Source organism: Ovis canadensis, chromosome 13 (assembly GCF_042477335.2).
Source record: "Ovis canadensis isolate MfBH-ARS-UI-01 breed Bighorn chromosome 13, ARS-UI_OviCan_v2, whole genome shotgun sequence".
Taxonomy (NCBI): Eukaryota; Metazoa; Chordata; class Mammalia; order Artiodactyla; family Bovidae; genus Ovis; species Ovis canadensis.
The window spans coordinates 92,925,545-92,939,496 of NC_091257.1; the positions used below are offsets into that span (position 1 = coordinate 92,925,545).

Sequence of the window (13,952 nt, forward strand, 5' to 3'; positions counted from 1 at the left end):
GGTGGCCAGAGCCATACAGGAACGAACAGTCTGAAGGGGTTGTTGGTTCTCACCTCTGAGGTCTCAGCCACAGCCCTTTCTCTTTCCTGGTCTTCATATTTGTGGGAACTAAGCCACAGTCCCTCAACCATGGTCCTCGATCTGGACACACAGGCGGAACCAACCCCCCCTCCTCCCGCCCCAGCCCAGCACCGCCCGGATTTCACGCTCACCTTGGCGGCCACAGAGGAATTGGGCTTCTCCAGTAAGTCCCAGAGTTTCTTCCTCTTCTCCGCGCAGCACGTGTTATCGAACTCCTCGCCCTCCCGCTCGCGGAGAGTCTCTGCCTCGCGCTTGAGCTCCTCGTTCATCTGCTCTTTCTTCTGGTGGTAGCGGGCCTGGCAGCAGGACTCCAGGTAGATTTCGTCGATGCCCCAGTAGTCCAGCTCTTGGCTGAAGCTGAGTGCGCACATCTCCTCCATCATGTGCAGCCGCCCGGTGCGGTAAAAGTTGAGGATGGAGGTGAAGGCGCCCGGATGGCGGTCGAAGAAGTACTCGTTGTCGTCGAGGCTGTAGTCGTCGCACACCTCCAGCAGCGAGTCGTGCGTGTTGCAGTCGCGGAGCTTGCCCAGCCGCGTGCGGGGCAGGCGGTCCAGGGTGCGCCAGAGCACCTCGTGTGCCAGCCCACCAACGTTGAGGCGGACGCGCCTCGAGCACGCCTTGCTGCGCACGATCTCCATGGGCTCGGGTGGCAGCGAGCTAGTGGAGCGGGAGCCATGCTTCGTCATGCCCGCCGGCATCGCTGATCCGGCCGCCCCCGCCCCCCCTGCCCCCCCAGGCCGCTGTCACTGGACGGCGAGGCCAGCCGCCGCGGGGGAGGGGGCAGGGAGCGCTTTGGGCTGCTGGGGGTGCAGGGGGCCGCGCGGGCGCGCGTCACGGCCGTCTTCTCACCTCCATCCCGACGGCTGCGAGGCAGAAAGCGGACGCAGGTCAGCGGACGAGGAGCTGTGCGCGGCCCCTCCCCACCTCTCCACCCCGGCCCCTGCCGGCCTTGACCTTCCCCGCGCTTAAGCGGCTCAGGGCCGCAGCCGGGCTGGGCGCTGTCCCTCCCGCCGGTGCTGAAGTCCGCCCCACCCCGTGGCTGGAGGGAGGGGCCGCCCTCCGGAGCGGGGAGAGGGCCCCCAAGAGGCGCCGGGGGGACCCGGGAGGCCCCACCCCGGACCTTCCGCCGCCCTGGCTCTGTTCTGCCGCCTGGGGCGCTGTCCGCCCCGTCGAGTGCTGAAACTCGCTTTTCTGTGGGTCTCCCCGTCGAGGGCCGCACCTGGCCCCGCCATGCGGAGAGGAGGGCAGCTGAATGAAAAAACTTTTTTTCTTTTTTCAAAGAAATACTTATCTTTTCCTTCCCTTGCTCCGAGATAATTAGGATTTGAAGGCTGGGGCGGGGGGGAGGCGGCGGGGCGGTGACAGGGGGATTGCTTTTTCTAAACCTTTAAATATTTGGGGGAATTCTGGAGCGTTTCAGGTGCCCACCTGTCGGTCACAACAGACCGGATAGTCACGACAGCCCCACTGTCCTGGAGCGACCCCTCTCCCCAAGCCACACGGGAGCACCTCTTGAGGTCTCTCCGGAGACGAGGTGAACACTGAAGACGCAAAGCCAAGCTCTGCGCCGGGTCCTGTCCCTCCCTCCGCGCCCCCTGCCCCACGGGGAGGGCTGGCGCACAAAGTCGGAGGGACCCACCTGGCCCGTCCTCCCCTAGCTCCTTCCCCGCCCCCTTCTCCTTCTCCTCCACCTCCTCCTCCTGCTCGCTCCTTTCCTGCGATGGCTTTTTATAACTCCGGGTTCTGCGCCTTTCCCGGGGCTTGGAAGGGAAGGGGTGGGGGAGGTGGGAGGCGGGGAAAGGAGCTGAATTTTCTGGCCTTTTCAAAACGAGCCCTCCTCCCTCCGCGCACTGGTGATCTCAGGGTTCCTCTGAGCCCCTAGGCATGTGAAGCTCACGCCCTACCCCCTCACTCAAGAATGAGGATCGCGCGTCTCCCCCTAGCCCCGGCTCTTGCCCCCCCCCATCCCCCCCCCCCCACCTCCCAGCCTGAAACCGCGGAGCCTGGGTAGACCAACAGGCCGAACCGAGACAAGCGAGCCCCATCTCCTGGGACCCCTGCGTCCCCGCCGCGCGCCCCAACACTCACCCCCAGGGTGGCCGCCTCCCAGGGCCAGGGACCGCGCATTGCCGCGGTCGCCCGGGCGCCCCCGCCCGCGGGCAGCGGCGGACCCGGGGCCGGGCTGGGCCCGGCCTACACCGGCCGGGCAGGCGACGCGCCGAAGCTGCAAGGCGCTGCGGGGCCGGAGCGCACTCTCCGAGGCTGGGGGCGCGGGCGGGAGCTGGGCGCGCGGGCGTCAGGACTGAGGTCGGGCGGCGCCTCGCGATCCACCTCCTCCTCCTCTGCTCCCGCGGCAGCGGTGGCGGCTGCTTGGGCGAGATCAACAAGTCGGGGCTGAGCTTGGCTCCGCGCTCGCTGCGATTCTGTCCCGCACTTCTGAGTGCCCGGAGTCGGGCACCGAGGCGGGACGGCGCCACCTGCGGGTTGGAAGCGTGCGCGCCGCTTAACTCCTGCCTGCCCGGCCCGGCCGGTTGGTGAGGCTGGGGGCGGGTTACGAATTTGGGCAATGGATGTGCCCCTAACGACTGCCTGCCTCTCAATTCCACCTTCCTTCATCCAGTCATCAGTGTGGCTTGAGTGCCTACTCTATGCAAGGTCCTGAGATAAGCGTCTGACATAGAGCTGTAAACCAAACGCAAACATCCAGCCCTTGTGGAGCTGGTTGGAAGCATATCAAAACCAAGAAAGTCAAAGAATATGTCAGACCGTGATAAGCGCAGAGGAAAGGGAATGGGGGATGGGGGGTGAGGAGGGAGGGGAGATGGAGTGAGTGGGGAGAATTGCAATTTTAAATAGCCCTTGGTTTCATAAGCTTCCGTTCTAGACTCTAAACTCTAATTCTAGAAATGAATTCTAGATTCTAGTGGGGGAAGGTGAGCAATGAGTATATTAACAAATAAATATCCAGCGTGGCAGCTGGTGGTAACTGCTAAGAAGAGAAATAAAGCAAGGTGGTGGGAAGAGAGAGTGAGGGGTAAGCTAGCTTATAAACCTTGGTGATTCATTCATTCATGTTACTTTGGACAATTGGTTTTGAGAGCTTCTTGTGTGCCAGGTCCTATGCCAGGCTCAGAAAGGAATAGGTCCTTCCCTGGAGCTCCCTGTCCAGTGGGGGAGAATGGATGGATCGAATAATCTCCAGAAATGAATAAAAATGTTGAATAACTTACCTAGAGAAGTGAGCAAGGCCGCCCTAAGGATGCCACAGTTGGGCCCCCATGTTTACTCTTTTCTTTTGCTTAAAGATTTTTAAAATGTGGACTATTTAAAAAGTCTTTATTGAATTTGTTGCAGTATTGCTTCTGCTTTATGTTTTTTGGCCGTGAGGGATATGGAATCTTAGCTCCCAGGGCGCGGATGGAACCTGCACTCCCTGTACTGGAAGGCGAAGTCGTAACCAGTTGACTGCCAGGGAAATCCCCACTTGTCTGCTCTTTCAAATACATATCTCCTGCCTGGTAAGCAAATGGATGCTGCCGACACAGCAGTGAGCCCCTTGCGCTGGAGCAAAAACTGAACAAGCCACAGTGCCCTAAGGCACAGTCCCCCCCACCACCCAGACCCTTTCCTTCATTTCTAAAGTTAAGATTCATTTTCACATAGTTGCACATAATATTATTATATATTTTAATCGGTTCATTTCTCGTCATCTCCATTATCATGATCCGTGTCCCAGATGCCATCCTCTTGTAGAGGCCACAGATGCGGTTAAACATCCTCCAGTGCTCAGGTCAGAGCCCCACAATAAAGAATTCTGCAGCCCTGAATGTCAATAGTGTAAAGGTCGATAAACCTTAGATCAATTTAATAGAAGGCAAAGGTATTTCCCAGTCTGAAAATTTTATTCTCTCAGCCAGTAATTAGTGAGCACCTACTACGTTATGTGCCAGGTTAACAGGCTTCCCTGGTGGCTCGGTGGTAAGGAATCTGTCTGTCAATGCAGGAGGCGTGGGTTTGATCCCTGGGTAGGGAAGATCCCCTGGAGAAAGAAATGGCAACCCACTCCAGTATTCTTGCCTAGAAAATCCCATGGATGGAGAAGCCTGGCAGACTACACTTCAAGGGGTCACAAAGAGTCAGACACAACTTAATGACTAAACAGCAACTACTCTAAACACTGGAGATACAGTGAGACTAAATCAGGCAGGCTCTATACTCACAGGTTTTTATTCTAGTGGGGGATACAGTTAATGAACAAGTGAATGAATAAGCCAGATTATTTGAATAGTGAGAAATGCGGTGAAGAAAAAGAAGTGAGAGGAAGTGAGAGAGAGCATGACTGGAAGAGGCATCAGCAAATTTAGATAGGGTGATAAGGCAGGGAGGGCTTCCTGGAGGAGGTGATATATCTAAGGTGAGAACCTGAGGGCAGGGAGAAGACAACCATGTGAAGTTCTAGGGAAGGAGGCACAAGCAGGGGAAACAGAAAGAGCAAAAGTCCTAAAGTAGAAATGAATTTGGGAAAAGAGGTTAGAGAGGTGGATGGGATCAGGCCAGGCAGATCTCTGTTGGAATTTTATTCTCAAGGTTAAGGAATGAGTTTGGCTTTTTTCTTAAACGTAAGGGGAAGCCATGATAGAGTTTTAAGCAGAGAAGATCCATGTGCTGCTATATATTTTGTGGTGATTCTTCTAGCTGCTGTGTGCTTTACAGAATTTGGGGGACAAAAGGTAGCAGCAGGAAGACACATCATGAGGCTTCCACAATTGTCCAGGTCAAAGATAATGCAGTTTGGACTGAGATGGTGGCAGTGGGAATGGCCGGGCAATTTCACAGTCACAGGGCTCTGACAAGGGAGAGTCCTCTGCAAGCCCAAGGCTAGAAATTCCATGTCATTCAGATTCATCACTCCCGGTGGCCTGACTCCTGCAAAGTTCTTACTCTGGCTCCAGATTCAATAGCTGTGAAAAGAAGAGAGGTGAAAAGCAAAGGAGAAAAGCAAAGATATAAGCATCTGAATGCAGAGTTCCAAAGAATAGCAAGAAGAGATAAGAAAGCCTTCTTCAGCGATCAATGCAAACAAACAGAGGAAAACAACAGAATGGAAAACACTAGAGATCTCTTCAAGAAAATTAGAGATCCCAAGGGAACATTTCATGCAAAGATGGGCTCGATAAAGGACAGAAATGGTCTGGACCTAACAGAAGCAGAAGATATTAAGAAGAGGTGGCAAGAATACACAGAAGAACTGTTCAAAAAAGATCTTCACGACCCAGATAATCATGATGATGTGATCACTAATCTAGAGCCAGACATCCTGGAATGTGAATCAAGTGGGCCTTAGAAAGCATCACTACGAACAAAGCTAGTGGAGGTGATGGAAGTCCAGTTGAGCTGTTTCAAATCCTGAAAGATGATGCTGTGAAAGTGCTGCATTCAATATGCCAGCAAATTTGGAAAACTCAGCAGTGGCCACAGGACTGGCAAAGGTCAGTTTTCATTCCAATTCCAAAGAAAGGCAATGCCAAAGAATGCTCAAACTACCGCACCATTTCACTCATCTCACATGCTAGTAAAGTAATGCTCAAAATTCTCCAAGCCAGGCTTCAGCAATACGTGAACTGTGAACTTCCTGATGTTCAAGCTGGTTTTAGAAAAGGCAGAGGAACAAGAGATCAAATTGCCAACATCTGCTGGATCATGGAAAAAGCAAGAGAGTTCCAGAAAAACATCTATTTCTGCTTTATTGACTATGCCAAAGCCTTTGACTGTGTGGATCACAATCAACTGTGGAAAATTCTGAGAGAGATGGGAATTCCAGACCACCTGACCTGCCTCTTGAGAAATCTGTATGCAGGTCAGGAAGCAACAGTTAGAACTGGACATAGAACAACAGACTGGTTCCCAATAGGAAAAGGAGTACATCAAGGCTGTATATTGTCACCCTGCTTATTTAACTTATATGCAGAGTACATCATGAGAAATGCTGGAGTGGAAGAAACACAAGCTGGAATCAAGATTGCTGGGAGAAATATCAATAACCTCAGATATGCAGATGACACCACCCTTATGGCAGAAAGTGAAGAGGAGCTTTTTAAAAAGCCTCTTGATGAAAGTGAAAGAGGAGAGTGAAAAGGTTGGCTTAAAGCTCAACATTCAGAAAATGAAGATCATGGCATCCAGTCCCATCACTTCATGGGAAATAGATGGGGAAACAGTGTCAGACTGTTTTTTGGGGCTCCAAAATCACTGCAGATGGTGACTGCAGCCATTAAATTAAAAGCTGCTTACTCCTTGGAAGAAAAGTTATGACCAACCTAGATACTATATTCAAAAGCAGAGACATTTCTTTGCCGACTAAGGTCCGTCTAGTCAAGACTATGGTTTTCCTGCGGTCATGTATGGATGTGAGAGTTGGACTGTGAAGAAGGCTGAGCACCGAAGAATTGATGCATCTGAACTGTGGTGTTGGAGAAGACTCTTGAGAGTCCCTTGGACTGCAAGGAGATCCAACCAGTCCATTCTGAAGGAGATCAACCCTGGGATTTCTTTGGAAGGAATGATGCTAAAACTGAAGCTCCAGTACTTTGGCCACCTCATGCGAAGAGTTGACTCATTGGAAAAGACTCTGATGCTGGGAGGGATTGGGGGCAGGAAGAGAAGGGGATGACCCAGGATGAGATGGCTGGATGGCATCACGGACTCGATGGACATGAGTCTAAGTGAACTCTGGGATTTAGTGATGGACAGGGAGGCCTGGCGTGCTGCAATTCATGGGGTCGCAAAGAGTCAGACACGACTGAGCGATTGAACTGAACTGAACTGGCAGTGGATCTTAAAAGCACAGATAGTACAAACAGCTCTGTAGCTTTTTTTGCAAAAGTCATGTTGCTACTACTTGTTTATTCGTTTATTCAGTGCAAAGGATTAAGTGCAAACTTACTCAAGAAGGAAGTGTGGCTAGTGTCTCAGAGAGTGAGTTTTGGAGTCAGAACAACTGGTGACTGGTGTTATTTCTTGCAGAATGACCTTGGGCAAGTAGTTTAACCTCTCTGAGTCTTGATTTTTTTCTGTGTAAAATAAGGATGAAAATTATTATGAGGAATGTATAGAAAGCATGTACTCATCGCTAGCTCCCATCATCTGATAAATTATAGGTTACCCAAGGGCAGGAAGTGGTCTGTCTTGCACATCTCAACTATCAGAAAACTTAATTAACAGGATTTTAAAGAATAAGGATATTTGGTTATCTCACATAAAAATTCAGGAAGAGGGTGGGATGAACATTGATTAAACAGCTCATCATGTTATTAAGGACCTTGGCTTCTTCCATTTTTTTGCTCTGCCTTATTCAGCACATTGGCTTTTTGTCCCAAGCTTGTTGCCTCATAGTCACAAAATGGCTGCCACCACTGCAGGCATCAGCCTCCACAAAACCATATTCAAAAGCAGAAAGGAGATGGCCAATGTGGCAAAAAATATCTCTCCTTTTATGGTTTTATCCCTCAGCAGTCTCTACCAAGTTCCATTTCATGGGTCACTTCCATATCAATCACTGCCAAAGGAAATAAGATTCACACCAGAAGCCTAGGCCAATTACTGCCTTTACAAAACTGAAGTTTATTTAACAAGGAAGAAGTGGAGATTAAAGTTGGGTAGCCAGTCAACAGTGTCTGCCACACTATTCCCAGTGCCCAGAAAATGCTAAGGACAGAGTAAATGCTCAATACATATTTATTGAATGAACAAATAAATCCTCTTATAGGAAGGTATATAAACACCTATGAATAACGTACATCTCTGACTCCACGCATATTCAGTCCGATTGGTGAGGATGGGGGCAAGGTACATAGGCAATAAAACTGGCAAAGAATTCTCTTATGGCCCTTTTCTCTGACTCCAGGCCTTTCATGAGCAGTCTCCCCAAGATGATTCACAGTCTCAGATCAGCTGAACTCATGTTTGTACATATCTTTCTAAAAGAAATGGCTAGTATGTAAGCAGTGTGCATCTCCTTATAATGTACTTATAGGAACCAGTGCAAGTCCTCTGGGCAATCTGCTATGCTAAATAATGTGGGTTATGAGCTGGTTATCTGCAGTCTTTGGTTGTGTAGCCATCACAGGGTTTTTGGTTTGTTTTTAAGTCAACATCAGAGGAGTTTACATGAAAATTTGGATTTCTGGATTCTCTTGAAAAATTAGAGGAACTGATTAACATTGGCCTGCATTCCTGTGTAACATGGCAATTACAGCTGGCACAGAGGAGTGGCTGGCCTTGAATCACAGCTGTACCCTTTAGGCTGAATGTGCTCTCTACTTGGCTACAGTCCCTACCACTCCTTAATGTTCCTCACTCAAGTCACTTTTCTCATTTATGTTGCTTTCTTCATCTTAGTATAAATTTAAGCTCATGCTTGTTGTGCACAAAGGCCATGGAAGTCCAAAGAAGTTGTCTTGCTGCTCTCTGTTTCCCCAGGCTCTGCAGAGTGCCCAGCTTAGAAATTTTATTTTCTGAATGAAAAGACTATACATTGTTTGAAAGCCTTTGGTCTTCATTTCTTAGAATTTTCCATCATCAGGAGAAGAGAGACTATCTAGAAATAAAGCCAATGGAAGGGACTGTGGAGCCCAGAGACTGAGATACTGAGTCCTGTCAATGTCACAGAGCTCCTGGATCCAGCCATGCTTGAAGGCAGTGCCTCTGGATTTTCCACTTGTGGGAACTAGTAAATATCCCTTCTTACCTAAGCCAGACTGACTTGTGATTTACGTCATTCAGGTTCCAAAGAGCCCAGCTGATTCGATTCTCTCCACTAATCAGAAGTTTACCATTTCCTTATAATGTACTTGTAGGAACCAGTGCAAAAAGAGTAATAAAACTTAGAATGCTCCACAGAGAAGGAGACTTGCATTGAGAGTTCAAGTATAACCATCTCATTTTACAGGTCAACCAGTGAGTGGGCAGCTGAGTACCAGCACCAAGTCACAAACTACCTTCTGCTCAGACCCTCTTGGCAGACTGCCCGCTGAGAGGTGTTGAGAGCTTCCCTGAGGCTGTGTGAGGTCAAGTCAGCCTAATTCATCCATGTAAATACAAGTGAATCCCCCTCTAAGCTGGGCTGGCAAGAGACATGTCCGTTTGGAGTCAGATTTTTTTCTTGGACTACAAACTACCAGGCATCACTTATTTATAACCCCACTAAGTGTCTTACTCAGGTTTCTGGGCACTTCTGTGTACCGAGCAAACTAATTAATCCCCTCCCACCTCTGCCCATGGACCCTTGGGAAGGAATCATTGTTTTCTGAGAGTGGCTATGGGGGTACTCAAAGGCTCAAGGGAAATAACTGACATCTCTGAGTGGCTGTCACTCAGGACAACCGCTCTATGCTATGGCCTTGCCCAGATACAATTCCAGTAGCCCCAGGGATTTTTCTAGTAGCTTGGATTCTGGTCTTTTTGCCTGTTTTTCTTTTGACCCAATAATAATAATAAAATCAAATAATCATAATCATAATCATGAGTAAAATGGGGTTAATGATAGAATCTACCTCCCAGGGTTGCTGGGAGGGACTAATGAGATAAGGCACATGAAGTGCTTAGCACCATACATAGCACTAACAAGTTCATATCAAGACAACATTAGTAACAATACTAACAAGCACAATAACAGCAGCTAACATTAAGCAGTTAGCTGTTGGATGATCCTTGAGTGACCAGATGTTTGATTCTAGCGCCTGTTCTATGCTAGCTTGATTACCTTTATCAAGCCCTGAGTTTCTGGCCTAGGTTTCTGGAAAGTGGGTGTGCTTGGTTTTCTGATCAACCTAAACATTTTCCCATTCTTCTTTTCATCTTTTGTGTCCACCCATATACTCAGCCACCAAACTACCCAGATATACAGCCACCCATTTATTTACTTACTTACCCATCAATCCGGGCACTCACTTGCTCACTCATCCATCTTTCTTTCCATTCATCCATGTATTCTACCCAGTATCCATCTTTCCACCCACTCATTCACTCACCTACCATTCATCCATGTATCTACCCACCCATATAGCATCTTTCCATCCGTCATTCTACCCATTCATCCATCCAGTCATTCACCCCTCCATCCATATACCCAATCACTTAGCTACCTATTCACTCATTCACCTACCATCCACTCACCCATGCCTCTACCTACTCATTCATCCCTACCCAGTCACTCATCCAGCCCAGACATTAACACATCTACCCACCTAGTCACCCACGAATCTATGCACTTTCTCAGACATCCCCACCATCTACCACCTACCGTTTTGAAGTGTTTACTACAGGTAATGCTCTGTGCTAAGCCATGGCCTGATCTCTTGAACTCCCTCCCTGGGAGAAAATGTGGACGCCACCAGAGGGTCCTCACAGAGGGAGATTGGTAAACCTGCACGTAGTCCATGAGCTCCTTGCTGGCCTGGACTTTGCCAAAGCCACTGACTTCCATCCAGGGTCTGTGGCCAAACAATGATGAAATACAGGATGGACTGAGGCACGGCCTTCCAGCAGAGCAATTACAGGTAAACTGATACCTCTTCCCCACAGAAGAGCCTGGGAACTCCAAGATGCAACAGAAAAGGCACGAGTCAGCAAAAGGAGGAAATCAAAGCCACAGAGATCAAGAGCTAATTAACTGATTCTCCGAAGATAATGTTTCATTAAATCCAGCCCTCCTGGTCTTTGGGGACTGATCTCTCTTCTACCTCTTTCCCATCGCCCTTGTCCACGCTGACCTGATCTCTGTCTCCTTTCTCATCTGCCTTCCCTAGTTGTATACTTCCTTGACTCCAACCTCCCTGCTGTGACGAGGGTTGACCTTTAAAGGGATAAGTGTGACCAACTCACTCCCCTGCTTATAATCCTTTATGACTCCTCACTGTCTAGATAAAGGAAAAACTCTCCCAAGTTGAGAAAAAGGCTGTTCACTTACATATTAGCACATATTCCCCAAGCACCGACTAGGTGTTGAGCTTAGGTGGCATCCTGGGAATGCAGCAGTGGTGAAACCAACCTACCTTCCTGGAGCTCACATTTAAACAGGAGACATAAACAGAGAGATTTAAAAATAATCTAATATCGATACTCACTGTAAAGGAAGGAAGTAAAAGTGCGAGAGTACGAATAATTGGAACCCCTGGAGTAGGAAATGGCAACTCACTCCAGTATTCTTGCCTGGAAAATTCCATGGAGCCTGGTGGGATACAGTCCATGAAGTCTCAAAGAGTCGGACATGACTGAGCGACTGAGCATGCATGGAACATTATATCGTATTGTATACTATCTAATTTTTAAAGGTGGGCTGTGAAATATTTCCCTCTTGATTATCCTAGCATGTATCCAAGAATCACACGTGTCATGACAGTCTATCCTCATGTTCTGATTTTAATCACGTCATGTCATGCTGTCTAGTTGCTCAGTCATGTCCAGCTCTTTGTGACCCCATGGTTGCATGGCTCCTGGTCCACCAGGCTCCTCTGTCCATGGGATTCTCCAGGCAAAAATACTGGAGTGGGTTGCCATTCTTGCCCCAGGGAATCGTCCCGACCTAGAAATCAAACCTGGGTCCCTCACACTGCAGGCAGATACTTTACCATCTAAGCCATCAGGGAAGCCCCCAAATCAATACAATCTTCTGCCAGAACAAAATGGGTGATTGTCAGGATGGTGGTATCATTTCTGCTGAAAGGTTCGTTGTTGCTTTAAAACCCTCCTTCCTTTAGAAAACATCTGCTGCTGTGCTGTGCAGAAAATGGTGATCCTCCCCGTCCTCCTTCTTGGGCTGAGCCCCAGGAAGTTTGTGCTCAGAAGTAGAGTCCTTTCCACCTCCCACCATGCAGACAGTCCAAGCAATGATTATTTATTTACAACAGCTAACACAATCAGTGGTAACGATTTCATAGGCAGCCTCTAAGTGCAGGGAAGATGAAAAATTGACTAAATTGGAGAATAAAAATGCATAGGGAATCAAAAAAAAAAAAGAAGAAGAAGAATGGGAAAGTAAGGCAGTGACTTCAGCTCAAGAAATCCCTGAGAGAGTGATGATGCTGATGAGTCTTAAGCCAGAGTGATCATACAGCCATAAAGGAAAGGAGAGCAGGTGCAAAGGCCCAGGGCAGGCTAGAGGGCTGAAGGAGATAGAAGACGGCAGCTGTGGCTAGGGCGGAGTATGGGAAGGCAAGAATGGACTGAGGAGTGGGAGAGAAAAACAGAGGAGAGAAAGACCATGTAGGTGAGAGTTGTCTGGAGGTGTCTGGATTTTATTGCAATGGAGTTGATGGGTTTTAAACAAGGGAGTAACTGATCTGATATTTACCATCAGGGTGTAAAAAAGCCTCTCCTTCTCCCCACAACTTTCACTCCTTAACCCCTGGAAACTACTAACCTACTTTCTGCCATTATTGACTTACCGGTTCTGGACATTTCACATAAATGGAGTCATACAATGTGCACTTTTTGTGACTGGCTTCTCTTGCTAGGTATATGTTTTTTGAAGATTATCTATGTTGTACCATGGAACAGTACATCATTTCTTTTCATTGACAATTAGTGTTCCGTTGTATGAACATATCACATTGTGTTTATCCACTCCTCAGCTGGAGGACATTGGGGTTTTTTCCACTTTGGAGTTATTTAATATTGACTCTTGAGTGACTGTTTCATTCTGATATGGAAGCTACTTTTCTGTGTTAGGGGTATTCAAATGTCCATTCACAGATTGTTAATGGAAGTAAATGACAAATGCATTTCTTAGTGTTCTTACCTGGCAAAATAAAACTCTGGAGTCTTTCTGTTAACTTTTATGGAACAGAATCTGAAAGGTCAAAACCCTGGAGCTGCAGACTGCTGATAGTCAATGGCTCAGAGAAGCCAAGTGTTGTCCCTCTGGCCCTGCGTGTGGCTCAGAGCAGGATTGGTAAACAAGAGAGCATAGTGCAGCACTTCTCAAGCTGGGGTACAGTCCCCTCCTCAGGCACATGTCAGTCTCCCGGAGATAAAGACTACATTTCCCAGACTCCTATGCAGTAGGGAGTGTCATGCAACTAAACTGTGACCAATGAGATAGAAGCAGATCTTTCTCTTTGCTCCTCTCTCCTTCCTGCTGGCTGGAATGTGGACAAAATGGCAGGAGCTCAAGCAGACATCCTGGACCCTGAGGTAGAAAGCACTGGTTACAGATGATGCTGGAGGAACCAAAAGGAAGAGCCTGGTGTGGAGATGCCATACCACCTCTGATCTCCTGTATCTGTATAAGAGAGAAAGCAATGTCTGCTGTATTGAATATAAACGTCTTAATGTGTGAAGTAGTGCTGTGTAACTTTCCGATGTCTGTCACAGCCCAATCCAATCCCACCAAATGGGCCTCCGTGGCCCCCCACAGATGAGGAAACTGATACGACATTTGCCTCAGGACAGCATTTTTTCTCAAAGATTTGAGAGGGGGAAAAAAGCAATTTTCCCTTTTCAAGTTTTCCCAAAGCAAATTTAATTAATTTCTTCCTGGGAATTCCTTGGTGGTTCAGTGGTTAGGACTCTGCATTTCACTGCAAGGGGCATAGGTTCAATGCCTGGTCAGGGAACTAAGATCCCACATGCCTCGAGGTGTGGCCAAAAAAAAAAAAAAAAGAAGAAGAACTTCTCTCCCCTTCTTTTAAATATTAAAACAAATGCATATATTTCCATGAAGCATAGGGAACATGTGGCAAATTTGTAAGAGACTCTCTCTGCTTGATTTACTTTGGGTGGTAAGCCTCTTCCCCAAGGTCCTCTATGGACACCTGGTCCCTCCTCTGCCCTCAGGAGGATTGTTGATAGATTCTGAGCCTGGTCTCAGGAGG

At 48.3% G+C, this 13,952-nt stretch overlaps 1 protein-coding gene across 1 annotated transcript in view; it reads right to left on the bottom strand.

The window, feature by feature from the left end:
• Positions 1-2,526, bottom strand: part of KCNB1 (potassium voltage-gated channel subfamily B member 1) — a 108,593-nt gene extending 106,067 nt beyond the window's left edge. The window contains exons 1-2 of the mRNA XM_069548802.1: positions 2,170-2,526; positions 213-944 (exon numbers count right to left, since the gene is read on the bottom strand). Coding sequence (XP_069404903.1) covers positions 213-779 — 567 coding nt within the window. The 5' untranslated portion in view covers positions 780-944; positions 2,170-2,526. The remainder of the gene's footprint in view (positions 1-212; positions 945-2,169) is intronic.
• Positions 2,527-13,952: the final 11,426 nt, after the last annotated feature.